Source organism: Squalius cephalus (genome assembly GCF_949319135.1).
Source record: "Squalius cephalus genome assembly, chromosome: 2".
In the NCBI taxonomy this organism is placed as follows: Eukaryota; Metazoa; Chordata; class Actinopteri; order Cypriniformes; family Leuciscidae; genus Squalius; species Squalius cephalus.
This window is the reverse complement of record NC_137123.1, coordinates 64,498,214-64,520,131: the sequence shown is the minus strand read 5'-3', so window position 1 is coordinate 64,520,131 and position 21,918 is coordinate 64,498,214. Positions and strand designations below refer to the sequence as shown.

At 42.6% G+C, this 21,918-nt stretch overlaps 1 protein-coding gene across 1 annotated transcript in view; it reads left to right on the top strand.

Annotated features, from left to right (window-relative positions):
- The window catches only part of crfa4 (cytokine receptor family, class I receptor 4), a 40,942-nt gene that overhangs the window by 12,275 nt on the left and 6,749 nt on the right, over positions 1–21,918 (top strand). The window contains exons 2-7 of the mRNA XM_079864038.1: positions 8,405–8,506; positions 15,326–15,443; positions 15,524–15,693; positions 16,272–16,450; positions 16,884–17,037; positions 17,146–17,233. Coding sequence (XP_079720164.1) covers positions 8,410–8,506; positions 15,326–15,443; positions 15,524–15,693; positions 16,272–16,450; positions 16,884–17,037; positions 17,146–17,233 — 806 coding nt within the window. The 5' untranslated portion in view covers positions 8,405–8,409. The remainder of the gene's footprint in view (positions 1–8,404; positions 8,507–15,325; positions 15,444–15,523; positions 15,694–16,271; positions 16,451–16,883; positions 17,038–17,145; positions 17,234–21,918) is intronic.

The window sequence follows — 21,918 nt, the reverse complement described above, 5'->3', positions numbered from 1 at the left end:
AAGTGAGAGACCCCCGGGGAGGTATGGGTCAAAGTTAGAGTTAGAGTTAGAGTTAGAGACCCCCAGGGAGGTATGGGTCAAAGTTAGAGTTAGAGTGAGACTGAGAGACCCCCGGAGAGGTATGGGTCAGGGTTAGAGTGAGAGACCCCCGGAGAGGTATGGGTCAGGGTTAGAGTGAGAGACCCCCGGGGAGGTATGGGTCAAAGTTAGAGTTAGAGTTAGAGTTAGAGACCCCCAGGGAGGTATGGGTCAAAGTTAGAGTTAGAGTGAGACTGAGAGACCCCCGGAGAGGTATGGGTCAGGGTTAGAGTGAGAGACCCCCGGGGAGGTATGGGTCAGGGTTAGGGTTAGAGACCCCCGGGGAGGTATGGGTCAGGGTTAGAGTTAGAGTGAGAGACCCCCGGAGAGGTATGGGTCAGGGTTAGAGTTAGAGACCCCCGGGGAGGTATGGGTCAGAGTTAGGGTTAGAGTGAGAGACCCCCGGGGAGGTATGGGTCAGGGTTAGAGTTAGAGACCCCCGGAGAGGTATGGGTCAGAGTTAGAGTTAGAGTGAGAGACCCCCGGGGAGGTATGGGTCAGGGACGATCCTGGTGGAGGTTTAGGGTTAGTGGACGTGAATGAAAGCGTCAGCATCTGCAAACTCATACATGTGTAAGTACTGATATTTTATACTACAAGTATTAGAACACGATTGGATAGATGAGTAGGTAATAAGTGACGTAACAATTGAGTCTTCCCGACAGATCTTACACTAAAGCTTTAATTTATATTATGAATCCAAATGTTGTGTGTTCCTCGCAATGGTTGTTTGTCACCAAACCTGTTATTTACTCGCGGATGGTTCAGATCATAAAACTCGTTTACCGTCGCCTTCCTCAGACATTCGTGATCCAACAGGATGAATCACATTTAATTACGGCTCTCTTCTTCTCTCACCGTTGAACGAGTCTCGTGCCTCGAGGCGGAAAACCGACAGATTTAATAATTTACAGTTGTGTTTTTAGTTTCTGTACAGCGTTTGGAAACGAACCTGCCGGTGTGTGAATCTGATGAAGATCGTGATGCTCAGCTCAATTTTAACCCCAAACAACAAAGATTAAATGTTGCATAGTGAAAATAAAGCCTGTTTTTCTGAGCATTATTTGCATTGTGAGATTTATTCTTTTATTTCCATGAATTAAACATTTCTGTCCATCCAGTTCGCTTACCGGTAAGAATCTTATAATCTATTGTCTATAAAGTATGATTATCAGCATGAGACAAGTATTCACTACATCAATGAGTTCATTATTTCTGCCTTAAATTATTACATTGTTTAAATTAATACATTTTTAGCTTACCGTGATTTGCATATGTACATTTCTGAAATGCATAACTCAGACACCTCTGATAACAGATCACTCTAAACTGTAATGTGGACTCATGCACTTTCTGTAAAGCTGCTTTGAAATGATGTGTATTGTGGAAAGCGCTGTACAAATAGCCTAAATGTGAATTGAATTGCATGAGTTGAGTGTGAGCCGTGGCTGCTGGCCGTGTCCTCAAGCACATGTGTGTGTTTAATGAGGGTTGATTCCCATGTCAGTGTTCGGCCCAGTGACCCGAAGTTCAGAGATAATGAGACTCAGATCAGAAGCTTTAGAGTTCATGCAGTCAGAAGAAGAACGGCACTGAGACACTCGCGTGAAGCGTTATGATCTAAACTCAGACTGTAGTCCACAATAATATCATATCAGTGGCGTTTACAGTGTGTGTGTGTGTGTGAGTGTGTGCATCTGAAGATCGGTTCTCTGCTCATGCTTGTTTGACTAGTGTGATACGGGTGGTTTAATGGTAACATGTACGGGTGGTTTAACGGTAATGTGTTTTGGCAGAAACGTGTCCTCCAGAGAAGGATCTCCTGGAAACTGTGACGCACTCTTGGTTCTGTTGCTCTCTGGCAGTCAAGTCAAGTCACATTTATTTATACAGCGCTTTTTACAACACAGAGTGTTTCAAAGCAGCTTTACAGAGATAACAGGAAAATAATGCAACAAAGTTTGTTTCTAGAAGAAAATAGTGTCATAGTCCAGCTTAAGTTCAGCGATGGTTCAGTTTTGTTGTAAAAAAAAAAAGTTATTAATTTAGTTCATATATATAAATATATATATGTCATCGTCCAGCTCAGTTCAGTTCTCATATAATGGTGTCAATGCAGGAGATCAATAATATTGTTGAATATTAAATTAAATGTTAAATTAAATGTCCCGAAAAAAGGTCACGGGTGAGGGTTAGTCAGGGTCAGTTAGGGTTAGTTAGGGTTAGTTTATCCAGTGTTAATCAACATTGATTTGTCGTGTCACTAGAGGATAATGTACACACACTTCGATTCAGTGCGAACGGTTTGGGCTGCAGAAATGATGCTGTGTGTGTGTGTGTGTGAGATGTGTTGGTTTGTCTCATTATGACCTTATAAGCAGCTTATTGATCAGCTAATTAACTGAGATCTGGACTGTAGACGTCCATCTGTCGACTGAAGTGACCTAGCGAGAGGTCCGATCTGGACAACTGACCCCGTTCCCGCTCAGATTAGGGACAGAAACCACAGAGAACAAATCGTCTGTAATCTTCATTCTTCATGGACAAGATGGCAGGAAACGAAGTGGGACAAAAAGTGTCCGGTTGAATTGAAGTGGAAACATTTTTTTATCCGATAAGAAGTCATAAACTATGATGGAAACACATTTACTGAATAAATCCCTCAATAAACTCATGTGACTTTGGCTCAGCGTCATCTGTGATTGGATAACTGGAGTAACCAGTGGACCAATGGCGTCGCAGCGTCTCTAATGCTGGTTTGGTGTTTCTGAAAGTGTGTGATCAGAATGATTTGGGTTAATTCCCTCCAGAAGCGTCTCACACACACGAGTGTGTTCCCGAACACCAGCATCCGAACGCCAGAGAACATGACAGCGTTTACTGTGTTTCGTCTGACGCTCGAGACACACTCGTTTATGATGGAGGGAGAAAGAGAAAGATTGCAGAAACTTACAGTTTTATTGCTGATATTTTGCACCAGGAAGTGACGATTTTGTTCTCTTGAACACGTGGGATGGGAACACTACTTTATTCATGTTTTATGCCATATTCAAATTTTGCGCGCATGTTTAACTTGGATGTAAACATAGCTAGTGATATTAAAAACAACCCACATTCATGATTTCATTTTCTTTTTATTCACTTCCACACTGTAAGAAAAACTATGTAGAAAAACGCAGATGTCCTGATAGAAAAAAAAAGTTTCCGGACATTTCCTTCAACCCTACAACACAAAACACGGCTCACACACCTGTGGAAAATCAACACAGAACATTCTGTATATTCTGTATATTTATGAATTTATTATTTGAATTATAAAGTATTTTATGCATGTGATCATGGGCCGATCCTGAATCCTAGATGTCTGGATTGATCAGACACGAATAAAGATGATCCGTCGAGCGTTTAATCCGTGACAATGGCGGCGGAGGCTAAATCTCCTATTCTTGCTGTTCTTTTTAAGCTCTTAAGCTCCTCCAGATATTGGAAAAGCTTCAGTACAAACGCATGTATGGAGCTTGGATAGAAATGAAGGCGTTTTTCACTTCTAAAGCTCTTCGTGTGTGTGTGTGACGTGTGTGTGTGTGTGTGTGTGAGAGATTATTGAACAGGGTTGGAGTTTTTAGGGACACGGAACCAGAGTAAATGGACGATCACACATGAACTCGGATCATTCGGAACAATCACCGCTTTCATTACTGGACTTAATGGATTAAAGACTGCTTTTATAATGCGTTCCTGTCGTCATCTGCTTTTGTGTAACATTATTAGATCAAACTTTGGTCTTTCGAGGAAAAGAGCTTATAAGTGCAATTACAGTCACTGAGCAAATGTTTCTTGTCCTGGATTGAGTTTGTGTTTAATCTTCTGGAAATATGGCTTTCTCCAGTCGACATGATCTGATTAAAAGTGCCTTTAATGTTAACAAATCTCTTAATTCATGTTCCATAATGTGAATGGTTCATCAGTGACTTTATTATAACGATAAGAATGATTGTGTGTGATTTGTTGATGTTAACTGTTGCAGATTTTCTAATATCATTCCAGTAGTTGTTTTTTTAATATAATAATAATTTAATACTGGTTAATGTCATGATTGGTTCGAGGAACTGAGGAGCTGCTCTTCATCAATAAACTGCCCTATTATGCCGTTTCTGATATTCCCTGTGCTGTGTGTAATAGAGCTGGTTGTGAATGTAAAAGGTTTGCAAAGGTCAAAGGTCAGATGAAGAGTTGTTGGCTGCGTCTGAAAACTGCAGTTATTGTCTCCCAAAAGAAAGAATCGACTGAACTGAAACGAATCGTCAGTAATTCCAGTCTTACATTTTACTAATTTGCATAATGACCGCCCATTGGCTGAGCAGTGTCTCTTAGCCCCGCCCTCAAACACTAGTGTATCTGAGACTGGAGGAGTTTGGTTCGTGTTGTTCGTGTGGAGAAGACGCTGTTTTCTGAGATCGATACGGTAAAACCCACGCCATCGTTACTGTGATCAAGAGCTGAGATTCAGATATGATAATGAGCGTTTGCTTTCTGACCAATCAGAGCAGAGCAGCACTCGGAGAGGCGGAGCTTAGAAAGACTGAATCCTTGATCGAAGCGTTTCAGACTAGAGCTGTTAAATAGACATTCGAATTTAGAAAATTTGTTGAATTTTTTTAAAAACTGCATATTCGAATACAAAAACCGTGCATTAAAATTTTTGGTGTGTGGAGAGGCGCGAGACATGATGATGACGTCACTGACGCGGTGTGTTTCTGTTAGCCTATCCAGTACAGCGCAGTGCGGCTGCGTTGCTAATGTGAAAAATGGCGGGAAAAGTCTCCATGCTGACGAAACCCTCTCAGTTGGAGGCAAAAATCGTGGAATTGAGCGTGTGTGTGTGTGTGTGTGTGTGTGTGTGTGTGTATGTGTGTTCATCAGCTGAAACACACTGTCAGCAGAGAGCGCTCAGCACTCGCTCAGATCAAGATCCCTGCATGCACATTAAAGAAATTATATTTTATTTAAGAACAATTGTTTCAAAAGTTAATGCACTTTAAAAAGTGAATGTTATTTCAATAAAAGATGTGATGCTTGATTTGGTTTATATTGCGCTCGCTTGCGCCCTCTTATGGACATAGGAGACAATACAGTTCTTTTTCCAGCTCACTATCACCGGCCCTTAATCTGCACGTTTACACACACCAGCCGACATTTGGTTCCACACACGCCAACAGAGACCAGTTCTAACGCACTGATGAAGATCCAGCAGAGCCTGAAGCTGTTCTGTGGTTGAGCTCAGACGAGCACTGAACACTATTGACCAGAACATGTCACCGCTGTCTTATAAAGACCTCAGGAACTGTGGACACTTGTGGAGAAGTTCAACATGATGATGAGATGATCAGTGTAACTCCACAACAACTACAGAAATGTGTCCACTAACATTCAGAAGCTCTTCCTGAGTCTCTCCGTAAGGCTGCACTCGCTACTGGTTATACTGGGATTCTGGATGAGGGAGATTGGCCTGTTCTGTTATTGCCAGAGTTTCTGAAGCTCGTGTGAAGACTCCGCCCTCTTCTGAACGGGGGCGGGGCTAAAGCTCATTTGCATTTAAAGGGACACACACAAAAACGGCGTGTTTTTGCTCACACACAAAAAGGGGCAAATTTGACAAGCTATAATAAATGATCTGGTATTTTGAGCTGATATTTCACAGACACATTCTGGGGACACCAGAGATTTATATTACATCTTGTGAAAAGGGCATAATATGTCACCTTTAACATTAAGTATTGCCTTTAGAATTCAATTAATTCTAATATTACAGTTTTTTACGATTGCTATGACAGATTTTTCAATACATTTAACAATTTTCCAAAACTCTTAACACAGTTAGCACTACATCCGCCTGTGTAAGCTATACTATTAACACATTTCTTGTTGCTTTAACACAAAATGCATACAATTAACACAAATTTAAAATGCTTGAACTTCTTTTACACACAAGATCAAACAAGAACAAAACAATGGATTTTTACTGCCAAATTTACCAATGATTTAACACTGTATGTCAGAACAGATAACACCATGTTCTAAACCTAACCTTACAGGATAAAGTCAAGGTGAACCACTGTTTATATTGTGAACTGAAACACAAATATATCCCCTGTATTTTATTCTATTCTTACTGAGAAACAGCTGATTGAATTATGCAAATAATTAGAAGATGACTCTTTTTTTTATTCTGGTGCTTTTTCTGTTCGTATATTTTGTATTTTCACATTATTCCATTGCTAGTGAGAAACAGCTGATTGAAGTTATGCAAATATGGGACAATGTGGCATTCCACCATTCCCGTCTAGTCACAGCCTGGTTTGATGCCCATCAGAGGATGATGTCCATTTTCCTTGCCCCTTACTTCCTTTCCTCAACCCCATTGAGGAGTTTTCTCAGCCTGGAGATGAAAGATTTTTGACCATAGTCCACAGGACCAAATGTCCCTCCTGTATGCAAAAGATGCTGCATACCAAGATATCACAGCTGAACACTGCCAGGGGTGGATAAGGCATGTTACTGTAAAAGATTCTTCCCAAGATGCCTTGCCAGGGAAGATATCAGGTGTGATGTGGATGAGAACGTGGACAAATGCAGAAGACCAGGCAGATTAGAAGATGGCCTTTTCTGTTTGTATATTTTGTATTTTCACATACAGTAATACTGTAAATGGCAGCTATATTGCATATTTTTGTTATCTTGCAGAAATGTCCTGTAGCAAATAAAGCCGTTATTGCAGCAATTCTGTCTCTGTCTTCTTTTTTCATAAACCATACATTATAAAGCTACTCTAAGAAGGGTCATTTATTTTGTTGTATTGAATTTCTGCTGCAAAAAAAAACAAACAACAAAAAGGCATTTACATTACAAACAAAACAAAAATGTAGAGAGACTTCAAAAGAAACTGCAGTGCAAAACACAATCTATGATCAATACATTATCTATAGATATAATAGATATAGTATAATATATCTATAGAATAATATGTCTGTTGTATAAGGGCAGACCTGACACATATAAAATAATGCAGTTTCTGTAATTCCATCTGATGTTAGTGTTTTTTATGTCATTGTGCTGTGATTGACTAAATGTTCCTGTTGGAAGAGAACATGTGTTAATGTTTTGGTAGACATAGTGTATTGTGTTAGTGTATTATTGTATTTTGAAAATTAGTTTTGCAGTTTAGTTTATAATGTGTGATTTTGAGCATGAAATTAACCGTTTTGCCAATTGTGTGTTTTAGGTGTGTTGGTGCGTTAAGAGTTTAGGAAACTTGTTAAATGTATTGAAAAATCTGTCATAGCGATTGTAAAAAACTGTAATATTAATAACTAATATTTAAGAAAGAAATTCGAATTGAGCTTTTCAGCCATCTTGACAGCCCTAGTTCAGACGCTGGTTCTGCCGTGGATGTTATGAGGAAATTACAGTGTTTTTGAGCTTTGATGCGTGTGAACCTGCTGTAGGAGCCTTAAAATAGCATAACAGGCACTTTCAGTGATTTTTCCACTCTCCAACAAAATGTGCCTTAATGTGTTAATGTGTGTAAATGTGTGTTTATGTGTGTGGCTACAGGCGACAGACGACTGTGTCCTGCGATGCGTTTCATGACCCAAACCATGAGAGATGTGTGTGTGTGTGTGTGTGTGTGTGTGTGTGTGTGTGTGTGTGTGCTGCAGGGCTCTGGTCTCCAGCTCGTGATGTTGTGTGTGTGTGTGTGTGTGTGTGTGTGTGTGCTGCAGGGCTCTGGTCTCCAGCTCGTGATGCTGTGTGTGTGTGTGTGTGTGTGTGTGTGTGTGTGTGTGTGTGTGTGTGTGTGTGCTGCAGGGCTCTGGTCTCCAGCTCGTGATGCTGTGTGTGTGTGTGTGTGTGTGTGTGTGTGTGTGTGTGTCTCAGTGTTTCTCAGTGAAGCATGTATCTGACGTGTGTGTGTGTTCTGCAGGGCTCTGGTCTCCAGCTCGTGATGCTGTGTGTGTGTGTGTGTGTGTGTGTGTGTGTGTGTGTGTGTGTGTCTCAGTGTTTCTCAGTGAAGCATGTATCTGACGTGTGTGTGTGTTCTGCAGGGCTCTGGTCTCCAGCTCGTGATGCTGTGTGTGTGTGTGTGTGTGTGTGTGTGTGTGTGTGTGTCTCAGTGTTTCTCAGTGAAGCATGTATCTGACGTGTGTGTGTGTGCTGCAGGGCTCTGGTCTCCAGCTCGTGATGCTGTGTGTGTGTGTGTGTGTGTGTGTGTGTGTGTCTCAGTGTTTCTCAGTGAAGCATGTATCTGACGTGTGTGTGTGTTCTGCAGGGCTCATGATGCAGGGTGTTCTTCTGCTGGTTCTGCACTGGACGCTGGTCTCCACGGCTCTGAGTTCGTCCACTCGCGCATCTAGCGCCACCCTGCAGGATGGTGAGTGAATCGCAATACACACACACACACACACACACACACACACGAGTGAAGCGCAACACACACACACACACACACACACACACACACACACACACACACACACACACACACGAGTGAAGCACAACACACACACACACACACACACACGCACACACACACACACACACACACACACACACACAAGTGAAGCGCAACACACACACACACACACACACGAGAGAAGCTTGGACTTAATCATCTCAGAGTGTTCTGTAATAGCCGTTCAGCTTTAGAATATACAGAATCTGAATGAAGTGATCAAATGTAAAATAACACTGCATAGCCTTCACTGTATAAATTATATATATATGAATCTTTCTTAAAGCTACAAAATGTTATATTGTTTGTAAAACGTGTTAAACTGAAAATATTGATTGCAGTATTTTTGACAGCCCTATTAAATATGTAAACAGATTAATGTGATGCATGTAAACACCTCTTGGATCATCTCAGGATCTTCGGGACTCATCAGGATCAGTGCAGTAATGCTGTAATCTATTAGTCATGAGAGTTAGTCATGATAGCTCATTTGTGTGTTTCTACAGATGATTGTGTTTCAGATGTGAAGTTTTCATTCTGTGTGTCTCACTAAAGTTCTGTACATATATATAAAGTGCAATAGTCGGAAGTAAAAACTAAGCCCTACTGTGTGAGCGATAGTATGTGCTTCAGCCCGCATTATTTCAACTCATTTTTAAAATAATCGTATTTAACTGGAATTCCTGGTGAAAAACTACATTACCCATGATGCCGTTCGTGAGATTCCACGAATCACAGTCGAAACAAGCAAGACGTGTCAAAAGAGCTTGTTAGCTCCGCCCACTGAGTATATATATATATATATATATATATATGCATATTTTGCAATAAAAATATAATGTTTTTCATTCCATTATTCTGCTTGCAATGCTTCATGGGATTGTAGTTCTCTCCCTCACTAAAGCTGTTCAGTTCACAGTCTTATACGTCTGTATTTTTGTCCAAATTTCACATTTTTTGTTGTTGCTTCAAATCAAACACAAATCTGTTGTGTTGTAGCTGATCGGATCAGGTGATGAGCTCACTGCACTCGTCTTGAATAAATCATTCATGTTTACATGCGCCGTCTGTCCTGAATTATAGATTCTGATGTTCACGAGGCAGAAACCCAACGCATGCTCCAGGCGTGAAGCAGTGCATGATGGGAAGCTGTTAGAGTCGATTAGTTTGGCAGTTTAGACAGTTAGTTCGAGAATTATGGAGAAAATGTGGATGAAGATGGTTTTCTGACTGTAACGAGCAGTAGTGTGTGTGTGTGTGTGTGTGTGTGTGTGTGTTGGGTGGGGTTAGTGTAAGTCAAGTCACCTTTATTTATATAGTGCTTTTTACAATACAGATTGTATCAAAGCAGCTTCACAGTGATAACATGAAAATAATACAACAAAGTTTGTTTCTAGAAGAAAACTGCGTCATCATCCACCTTAAGTAAAGCAGATCAATAATATTGTTGAATATTAAATGTCGACTAAGCAAGACAAAAGCCAGAGGCGACAGTGAAGGAACCAAAACTCCATCAGTGACAGAATGGAGGAATAAACCTTGTGAGAAACCAGACTCAGTCTCAGTTCTCCTCTGGCCAGCGAGCGAACAGTGTGTGATTATGATTATGATCCAGGCAGCGTCACAGGTCAGAGGTCAGATTGGATCAGAACATTCAGAATATTATCCAGTTCCTCTGGTTGGAAGTCGGAGTCACGCCGGTGTGGAGACGAGTTTGTTGAGGATCGGCACTGATCGGCCTCATCCACACGACAGCATTGGCACTGATCCTCAACAAACTCGTCTCCACACCGGCGTGACTCCGACTTCCAACCAGAGGAACTGGATAATATTCTGAATGTTCTGATACAATACAGACCAATCTGATGGCTGTGGTGTCGATGAGGCCTTCACAGGGCTGATGAGGCTGGCACCTCAGGGATGCGTTGTGGACGTGTGCAGGCGCAGGTCCTCCGTCTGATCTGGATACGGCCCGGATCCGGCTGACTTCAGTAAACCTCGGAATGAACAGAAAGACTAATATTAGCGTAGATGCCATTCTTCTTATGATGTAACGAGTACATCCGGTGTTATAGGAAGGGTTCCCAGTTCCGGCTGACCTGATCTATGCAGCCTAATAATCATTTAACTGATTTGAGTAATAGACATGTATAATGTTTTTAGTCTTAATTTAGTTAATTTAGTCTAGCTTTGAACTGACAGAGTGTGTCTGCTTCCCGGACAATGTTAGGAAGACTCTTCCAGAGTTTTGGTGCTAAATAGGAGAAGGATCTACCGCCAGCAGTCGATTTAGATATTCTAGGTATTATCAACTGGCCGGAGTTTTGAGATCGCAATAGACGTGAAGGACTATAATGCGTTAAGAGCTCGCTCAAGCACTGCGGAGCTAAACCATTTAGTGCTTTGTAAGTAATCAGCAATATTTTTAAATTTATATGATGTTTAAAGGGTTAGTTCACCCAAAAATGAAGATTCTGTCAGTAATTATTCTCCCTCATGTCGTTCCAACCCCGTAAAACCTTCGTTCATCTTCGGAACACAAATGAAGATATTTTTGATTAAATCTGAGAGCTGGATCACTCCTCCATAGGCTTCTAAGACACTATAACTTGCTGGCCCAGAAAATGTATTAAAGAGATCGTTAATATAGTCCAAGTGACTACAGCGGCTCAATCTTAATTTTATAAAGCGACGAGAATACTTTCTGTGTGCAAAAACAAACAAAAATAACGACTTTATTCCACTATTCATTTCCTTCTCTCTGGGCCTCGAGTTTTTTCACGTAGTGTTTAAGCGTAGCTAAAGTTATCATCATCTACAGTGCATAATATCATCCAAAGATTCAGAGAATCTGGAACAATCTCTGTGCGTAAGGGTCAAGGCCGGAAAACCATACTGGATGCCCGTGATCTTCGGGCCCTTAGACGGCACTGCATCACATACAGAACATGGGCTCAGGAATACTTCCAGAAAACATTGTCGTGAACACAATCCACCGTGCCATTCGCCGTTGCCGGCTAAAACTCTATAGGTCAAAACAGAAGCCATATCTAAACAGGATCCAGAAGCGCAGGCGTTTTCTCTGGGCCAAGGCTCATTAAAAATGGACTGTGGCAAAGTGGAAAACTGTTCTGTGGTCAGACGAATCAAAATTTGAAGTTCTTTTTGGAAAACTGGGACGCCATGTCATCCAGACTAAAGAGGACAAGGACAACCCAAGTTGTTATCAGCGCTCAGTTCAGAAGCCTGCATCTCTGATGGGATGGGGTTGCATGAGTGCGTGTGGCATGGGCAGCTTACACATCTGGAAAGGCACCATCAATGCTGAAAGGTATATCCAAGTTCTAGAACAACATATGCTCCCATCCAGACGTCGTCTCTTTCAGGGAAGACCTTGCATTTTCCAACATGACAATGCCAGACCATATACTGCATCAATTACAATATCATGGCTGCGTAGAAGAAGGATCCGGGTACTGAAATGGCCAGCCTGCAGTCCAGATCTTTCACCCATAGAAAACATGTGGTGCATCATAAAGAGGAAGATGCGGCAAAGAAGACCTTTCCAGTGGTCTCAAACTCAATTCCTGGAGGGCCACAGCTCTGCACAGTTTAGCTCCAACCAGCTCCAACTCACACCTGCAAGGAAGTTTCTAGTAATCCTGAAGACCTTGATTAGCTGGATCAGGTGTGTTTGATTAGGGTTGGAGCAAAACTGTGCAGAGCTGTGGCCCTCCAGGAATTGAGTTTGAGATCACTGCCTTAGACAGTTGAGCAACTAGAAACCTGTATTAGACAAGAATGGGACAACATTCCTATTCCTAAACTTGAGCAACTTGTCTCCTCAGTCCCCAGACGTTTGCAGACTGGTATAAAAAGAAGAGGGGATGCCACACAGTGGTAAACATGGCCTTGTCCCAACTTTTTTGAGATGTGTTGATGCCATGAAATTTAAAATCAACTTATTTTTCCCTTAAAATGATACATTTTCTCAGTTTAAACATTTGATATGTCATCTGTGTTGTATTTTGAATAAAATATTGAAATTTGAAACTTCCACATCATTGCATTCTGTTTTTATTCACAATTGGTACAGTGTCCCAACTTTTTCTGATTTGGGGTTGTATGATTTAGCATTGTGTTAGCAACGCCCCCCCGTCCCACCCACTTTTTAAAACAAAGTTACGCCACTGGTGCCAGGGTGTGTTCGTGCATGTGTGTGTGTGTGACGGCGGTGTCTTTGTTTATACGAGGAGAAGCAGGTTTTTCCAGTTTGGGATTGAGTGTAAGAGTGAAGGATCATGTGATGGTTTCTGCTTAAAGACCCAAACTAACTCCGTGAATGATCTTCAACACACACTTTATATTCAACATGTTGTCGGACTGGAGATTCTTCATGTAGTGAGCTCACTTGTTCAGTGAGATTTGAGCAGAAAAGGTTTTAGAATAGACATCTTGTATAATATTAACTGTTGTTTTGTTTGGTTTTTATTCGCTCTGTGTTTTTGCCATGAAGAAATCCTCAGATGTTGACATTCTCTTCTTCTGCTCCGGAGGATCATGTTCGACCCGGATCTCGTTCCTGAAGACACACCCGGATTATTCCAGGAATCTCTGACGGGTTTCTGATGAACAAATGCACAAACGTTGCTCTAAACCCATTACAATTGTGTTCAGATTGCACTGGTTCACGTCACTGAACTACGTGAACAGCTGTATTTTTATTAACTAACATTAACAAAGATTAATAAATGCTGGAACAAATGTATTGCTCATTGATAGTTAATGCATGAACTAATGGGACTTTATTGTAAAGTGTTCATGTTTTTGTAAAGCTCTTTGTAAAGTTTGAAAGAGATTGCTGGTAGCAGAGCAATAAGTTGAGATCATATTTCTCAGAGACTCGATCCGCTCGGGTTCATCTTTCACGCGTGACGTCAGATCCTCAAAATTGCACATGCAGCGTTTGTGTTGAATATGTCCTTGAGTATTGTCAGCTGCTGAAAGAAAGCGAATGAATGAATGCATGAAAACCTGCACAGACCCCGTGACGCTGAACATCAGAAAAACTCACAAAACTTCGGAAATCACAACAGGCAAATCTTATTTTATGGAAATCTTGAATCAGAATAAGTTCCTCTTGCAGCATCTCTTCTCTTCTCTGATGACGAGGGCGGGGCTATAACCTGTCACTCACATGAGATCAGCCAATAGCAAACCACAACCATCCAATCAATTTCCCACAATTTTCCCACATCCCACAGACACATTTGTTCTTGTTCCAGAAGCGTTTCACTCGGATATACAGCACAATAGAGGAGAAAACACCAGCACAACTTCCCTTTCATGCCCAGTTGAAGATTACTGGTTTAGACCTGAAGTGGGACACAGTCAATTCTCCCTCCTCCTGATTGGCTGACCACTGTTGCCCACGGCGACGCTGATGACTGTAACTGTATGTAATGAACAGCTCAAGATGTTGTTCGCACAAACAAATTAATATTTAGATGATATATGATGGAACCACAGACTGATTCATAATGCGAGTGAAAGGTCGCGAGGTTGTCTGAGGTGAAGACGGATCGCCATGGAGACGGAGAGAAGGCCAGAACATTGAAGTGTGTGTGTGTGTGAGGTGTGTGTAATCTGTGTCATGAGGGCTTCATAACTTGAGTTTGAGTCCAATTCTATTTATTCTGCTTCATAAAACTGTGCCTCAGTTTCTGTTTGTATTTACTTAACCATATTTTGCACCTGAAGCTGAGCTAAACCTGACAAATATATATTCTTAGTTGTTGTTTTTGCATTATGCATAAATATTGTATTAATTTCATGTTTCTGTATGGACTGCTTTAGTAGCGTAATGTAAACTGTCCACTGTAACAGCTTCTCAAATGATTCTGTATGAACTTTATAAACTTTGCTGAACCTTTAAGCCGGTTTTAACTGCTTTATGACTCGCTCACAACACGCTCTTTGTGTTCGTGTTTTGTAGGAATGCATAGCGGCTAAATCAGATTAGCATAGCTGCTAGCATTAGCCCACAAGTCATAATCTCAAACAGACGGAAATGCCTTTGAAAACTGCTTAATGGAGTGTGTTGTGTTGTTGTGTTTAGCTTGAAGCTGTATAATAACTGAGTTAGTATCAGATGATGAACACGCGCTTGTGTGAGAATCACATGAAGAGAGATGAGCAAATCTGTTCATGTTCAGGCAGGATGTCTGAATGTGGCTGTCAATCAAACTCACATTCGGCTGTGTCTCCGCCCACTGTCAGGTTCAGCGGGGTTCCAATATGAGTAGAAATATCTTAAATGATTGCATAACCATATATATATATACACTATATTGCCAAAAGTTTTGGGACGCCTGGCTTTACATGCACATGATAATCCCATTCCTGATCCGTTAGGGTTTAATAAGGAGTTGGCCACCCTTTGAAAGAACTCCCCGCTAGTGCTTGATTATATACAACTGTGGCCATGGAAGTGATTGGAACACCTGAATTCAATGATTTGGAGGTGTCCCAATTCTTTTGTCAATATAGTGCATACACAATAATCGCTAATAATAAACTGAATGCTATCGTGCGTTATATATCACGCTGATGTAGAAATCGTTATTGGTGTAAACGGGCCTTAAGTGTAAGACAGCTTCAGTGTTCATTCTGAAAGTGCTTCCTGTACTTCATAACTGGAGATCATCAGTCGTGTGTGTGTGTGTGTGTGTGTTTCAGATGGCACCAGGCCGTTCATTCACCACTGCCGATCGCCCAACATGGAGGACTTCACCTGCTGGTGGCGTCCCATCGAGGGGCCGGACAACATCACCTACACGCTTCAGTACAACATGGGGTGAGATCCCGTCAGATGATGGTTCATGTAGAGCGTCATCATGAGTCATGTGTAGTGATGTGGTCATGTGATCTCCGCAGTGATGGCGCTCCGCAGGACTGTCCCGACTACACCAGCGGCGGCAACAACAGCTGCTTCTTCGACACCAAACACACGACGATCTGGCAGGTCTACTGCATGACGGTGACGGCTCACACGGGCTCGGGCCCGCGGACCTCGCAGAGACACTGCCTGGACGTGGCCGATATAGGTGGGAAATAAATAGGTGTTTATCCTGCCCGACACTCTTACAAATAACGTCTCTTTATTGGCATTTACCCACTTAACCTTTAATAACATCCATGGAGTAGATCGAGTCACAGTTGCTTCCTCCTAATGGGTTCAGCATTTCATTCAGTAACGTTCGGCAGTTTTGATGCTGTTTAAAGTTTGATGATTGCGTTATAATTTACATGTGCGTCAGCAATGCTTCTGCTTCTTCTTCTCCTGTGTTTTAATCTGGAGATTCTGTACTCTTTCAGAAGATGTGTAATAGCACCCCCTACCGTATAACAGTGAAAACACGGATCGATGGAAAATTCGGTCGAAAGAGTTAAGAACTGTTAGCTGAAAGGATCTTTGGGAAACCAAAAATGGTTCTTCTATGGCATCGCTGTGAAAAACCCCTTTGAAACCTTTATTTTTAAAGGCTGATTTGCAGCCTAACTGCAGCTTGCCAATCTGCTTTATTCTACAGCACTTTATACAGTACAGTTGTTTCACAGCAGCTTCACGGTAATAAAGAGGTAGATAGGAATTAATCATGATCTGGTGTGTTTGCGTCTGCAGTGCAGACCGACCCGCCCTTTAACCTGTCCTACATCATTCTGAACGAGAGTCACTGTGAATCCTGCCGCTCCATCATGCTGTCCTGGATGTTCCCGATCGCGTCTCTGGTGCGTGAGGGATGGATTACGCTGGTCTACGAGCTGCGCTACAGAAACCTCGCTCAGCCCGACGTATGGAAGGTACGGCCTTCGCTTTTAGGCCAACAACTGGGAACACTGTACAATACAGGAGCACCATTATGCACACAAATCATCATAATCCTCATCAATTAGGCATCAATCAAAAGATTAAACTCTCAAAATTCATCCTCTGAAAATGGTTTTGAAATTGGATATTGTGTTAACATGGAATCGGTACTTTAAATCCTTTTTAAGCGGCTTGGCTAGACATATGGCTTTGATTTTATAGCAATTTTAGAGGCCAGATTATTTAGTAAATTCTTAGTTCTAAATTAATCATACATTAACTCATAATTATCTGTGCATTATTTAAGCGTAAATTAAATCATATTAGTACAGCCGTATTGTAAAGTGTTCCACAATAATTCTAGAAATGTTTATGAGAAAAAGGCCTCTTTGAGTAGGGTTTAGGATGTGTGGTGTGTGTCCACAGGTGAAGGAACGTTTGCGGGAGCCTCATGTTGACTTGTTGGGTCTGCCGGTGGGAACGTATGAGTTTATGGTCCGGTGCCGCTCCAAAAACAGCAAACACTGGAGCGCATGGAGCGAGTCCATCAACATCAGCGTCATCGGCAAAACTCTGTCCGGTACACACACACACACACACAGGCATTGACCCGTCTGTCACATCTGAAGGTTGAGCTCATGCTCTAAACATCTGTCTGTCTGTGTGTGTGTGTGTGTGTGTGTGTCAGATCGCTTGTTGGTCTTCATTCTGCTGACCAGCCTTGGCATCATGGCCTTCCTCATCATCGGTTTTGGGTTTATTCCACGAGGAAAGAGGTTAGTGACCTCTTTATATGAAAAAATAAAAAAGGTAGCTGCTACTTTATCTACCAATTCTGACTTCATTACTCGTAATTGGTATGGCTGTCATAACAACTCTCGCAGTGTTTGGGATGGTAATGAATATGATAATGTTGATATGTTTGGTCTTGGTGGAATAGATCTTCTACGCGGCTACTGCTGCCAATACACACACGACACGCTGCTGTACAATATAACACATGAATTACCCGTATCTACACAGGTGGAGCTGGGGAAAGTGGAGAGTTTCTGAAAGTGCGCTGCTGCAATTATTCACATTACATTTACATTTAATCATTTAGCAGATGCTTTTATCCAAAGTGTCTTACAAATGAGAACAATAGAAGCAGTCAAGCAAACAATAATGCAGCAATTTGCAAGTGCCGTGACGAGTCCCAGTTAGTCTAGCACAGAACAGTTCTTTATATGTATATATGTATGAATAGTAAGTCTTAGTATTAATGGGTCAAGTGTTGCAGAAAGAAATGTGTCTTCATCAGTTTTATGAATATGGATAAAGACTCAGCAGCTCAGGTTGAGTTCAGCAGGTCATTCCTCCAGCAGGGAACAGTCCAGGTCTGTGAAAAGTGATTCTGTGTCTCTTTGAGATGATGCACCACAAGACGATTGGCAACCAGTGCAGGTTTATGAGGAGAGGAGTGACGTGCGTCTCTTCAGCTCAAAGACCACTCTTCTGGATTCTGGATCAGTTGCAGAGGTTTGACAGTGATAGTGGAAGGCCTGCCAAGAGAGCATTGCAATAGTCCAGTCTGGACAGAACAAGAGCTTGGACAAAGAGTTGTGTAGCATGCTCCAAAAGGAAGGGCCTGATCCTCCTAATGTTGTATAAGGCAAATCTGCAGGACCGGGCCGTTCTAGTAATGTGGTCTGTGAAGTTCAACTGGTCAATCACAACTCTAAGGTTCCTGGCTGTCCTGGATGGAGTTATGGATGATGAACCCAGCTGAATAGAGAAGTTGTGGTGCAGTGTTGGGTTGGCCGAGAACACAAGCAGTTCTGTCTTGACAAGGTTTAGTTGAAGGTGATGGTTCTTCATCCAGCAAGAAATGTCTGTCTGTCAGGCTGAGATGCGAGCAGCTCGTGTCGGATCATCCGGCTGGAATGAGAGATAGAGTTGAGTGTCGTCAGTGTAGCAGTAATAGGAAAAGCCATGTTTCTGAATGACAGATCCTAGTGATGACATGTAGATGGAGAAGAGAAGCGGTCCCAGCACTGAGCCCTGAGGCACTCCAGTAGCTAGATGATAACAGTGATGGGATAAACCATGTTTCTGAATGACAGATCCTAGTGATGACATGTAGATGGAGAAGTGAAGCGGTCCCAGCACTGAGCCCTGAGGCACTCCAGTAGCTAGATGATAACAGTGATGGGAAAAAACATGTTTCTGAATGACAGATCCTAGTGATGACATGTAGATGGAGAAGAGAAGCGGTCCCAGCACTGAGCCCTGGGGCACTCCAGTAGCTAGATGATAACAGTGATGGGATAAACCATGTTTCTGAATGACAGATCCTAGTGATGTCATGTAGATGGAGAAGAGAACCGGTCCCAGCACTGAGCCCTGAGACACTCCAGTATCTAGATGATAACAGTGATGGGGTAAACCATGTTTCTGAATGACAGATCTAGTGATGACATGTAGATGTAGAAGAGAAGCAGTCCCAGCACTGAGCCCTGAGGCACTCCAGTAGCTAGATGATAACAGTGATGGGGAAAAACCATGTTTCTGAATGACAGATCCTAGTGATGTCATGTAGATGGAGAAGAGAACCGGTCCCAGCACTGAGCCCTGAGACACTCCAGTATCTAGATGATAACAGTGATGGGGTAAACCATGTTTCTGAATGACAGATCCTAGTGATGTCATGTAGATGGAGAAGAGAACCGGTCCCAGCACTGAGCCCTGAGACACTCCAGTATCTAGATGATAACAGTGATGGGGTAAACCATGTTTCTGAATGACAGATCTAGTGATGACATGTAGATGTAGAAGAGAAGCAGTCCCAGCACTGAGCCCTGAGGCACTCCAGTAGCTAGATGATAACAGTGATGGGGAAAAACCATGTTTCTGAATGACAGATCCTAGTGATGTCATGTAGATGGAGAAGAGAAGCAGTCCCAGCACTGAGCCCTGAGGCACTCCAGTAGCTAGATGATAACAGTGATGGGATAAACCATGTTTCTGAATGACAGATCCTAGTGATGTCATGTAGATGGAGAAGAGAACCGGTCCCAGCACTGAGCCCTGAGACACTCCAGTATCTAGATGATAACAGTGATGGGGTAAACCATGTTTCTGAATGACAGATCTAGTGATGACATGTAGATGGAGAAGAGAAGCGGTCCCAGCACTGAGCCCTGAGGCACTCCAGTAGCTAGATGATAACAGTGATGGGGAAAAACCATGTTTCTGAATGACAGATCCTAGTGATGTCATGTAGATGGAGAAGAGAACCGGTCCCAGCACTGAGCCCTGAGACACTCCAGTATCTAGATGATAACAGTGATGGGGTAAACCATGTTTCTGAATGACAGATCTAGTGATGACATGTAGATGGAGAAGAGAAGCGGTCCCAGCACTGAGCCCTGAGGCACTCCAGTAGCTAGATGATAACAGTGATGGGGAAAAACCATGTTTCTGATTGACAGATCTAGTGATGACATGTAGATGGAGAAGAGAAGCGGTCCCAGCACTGAGCCATGAGGCACTCCAGTAGCTAGATGATAACAGTGATGGGGAAAAACCATGTTTCTGATTGACAGATCTAGTGATGACATGTAGATGGAGAAGAGAAGCGGTCCCAGCACTGAGCCCTGAGGCACTCCAGTATCTAGATGATAACAGTGATGGGGATAAACCATGTTTCTGAATGACAGATCTAGTGATGACATGTAGATGGAGAAGAGAAGCGGTCCCAGCACTGAGCCCTGAGGCACTCCAGTAGCTAGATGATAACAGTGATGGGAAAAACCATGTTTCTGAATGACAGATCCTAGTGATGACATGTAGATGGAGAAGAGAAGTGGTCCCAGCACTGAGCCCTGAGGCACTCCAGTAGCTAGATGATAACAGTGATGGGGATAAACCATGTTTCTGAATGACAGATCCTAGTGATGACATGTAGATGGAGAAGAGAAGCGGTCCCAGCACTGAGCCCTGAGGCACTCCAGTAGCTAGATGATAACAGTGATGGGGATAAACCATGTTTCTGAATGACAGATCCTAGTGATGACATGTAGATGGAGAAGAGAAGCGGTCTCAGCACTGAGCCCTGAGGCACTCCAGTAGCTAGATGATAACAGTGATGGGGAAAAACCATGTTTCTGAATGACAGATCCTAGTGATGACATGTAGATGGAGAAGTGAAGCGGTCCCAGCACTGAGCCCTGAGGCACTCCAGTAGCTAGATGATAACAGTGATGGGAAAAACCATGTTTCTGAATGACAGATCCTAGTGATGACATGTAGATGGAGAAGAGAAGTGGTCCCAGCACTGAGCCCTGAGACACTCCAGTATCTAGATGATAACAGTGATGGGGAAAACCATGTTTCTGATTGACAGATCTAGTGATGACATGTAGATGGAGAAGAGAAGCGGTCCCAGCACTGAGCCCTGAGGCACTCCAGTAGCTAGATGATAACAGTGATGGGGATAAACCATGTTTCTGAATGACAGATCTAGTGATGACATGTAGATGTAAAAGAGAAGCGGTCCCAGCACTGAGCCCTGAGGCACTCCAGTAGCTAGATGATAACAGTGATGGGAAAAACCATGTTTCTGAATGACAGATCTAGTGATGACATGTAGATATAAAAGAGAAGCGGTCCCAGCACTGAGCCCTGAGGCACTCCAGTAGCTAGATGATAACAGTGATGAGATAAACCATGTTTCTGAATGACAGATCTAGTGATGACATGTAGATGTAAAAGAGAAGCGGTCCCAGCACTGAGCCCTGAGGCACTCCAGTAGCTAGATGATAACAGTGATGAGATAAACCATGTTTCTGAATGACAGATCTAGTGATGACATGTAGATATAAAAGAGAAGCGGTCCCAGCACTGAGCCCTGAGGCACTCCAGTAGCTAGATGATAACAGTGATGGGATAAACCATGTTTCTGAATGACAGATCTAGTGATGACATGTAGATGGAGAAGAGAAGCGGTCCCAGCACTGAGCCCTGAGGCACTCCAGTAGCTAGATGATAACAGTGATGAGATAAACCATGTTTCTGAATGACAGATCTAGTGATGACATGTAGATATAAAAGAGAAGCGGTCCCAGCACTGAGCCCTGAGGCACTCCAGTAGATAGATGATAACAGTGATGGGATAAACCATGTTTCTGAATGACAGATCTAGTGATGACATGTAGATGGAGAAGAGAAGCGGTCCCAGCACTGAGCCCTGAGGCACTCCAGTAGCTAGATGATAACAGTGATGGGAAAAACCATGTTTCTGAATGACAGATCCTAGTGATGACATGTAGATGGAGAAGAGAAGTGGTCCCAGAACTGAGCTCTGAGTCATTCCAGTAGCTAGATGATAACAGTGATGGGATAAACCATGTTTCTGAATGACAGATCCTAGTGATGACATGTAGATGGAGACGAGAAGTGGTCCCAGCACTGAGCTCTGAGG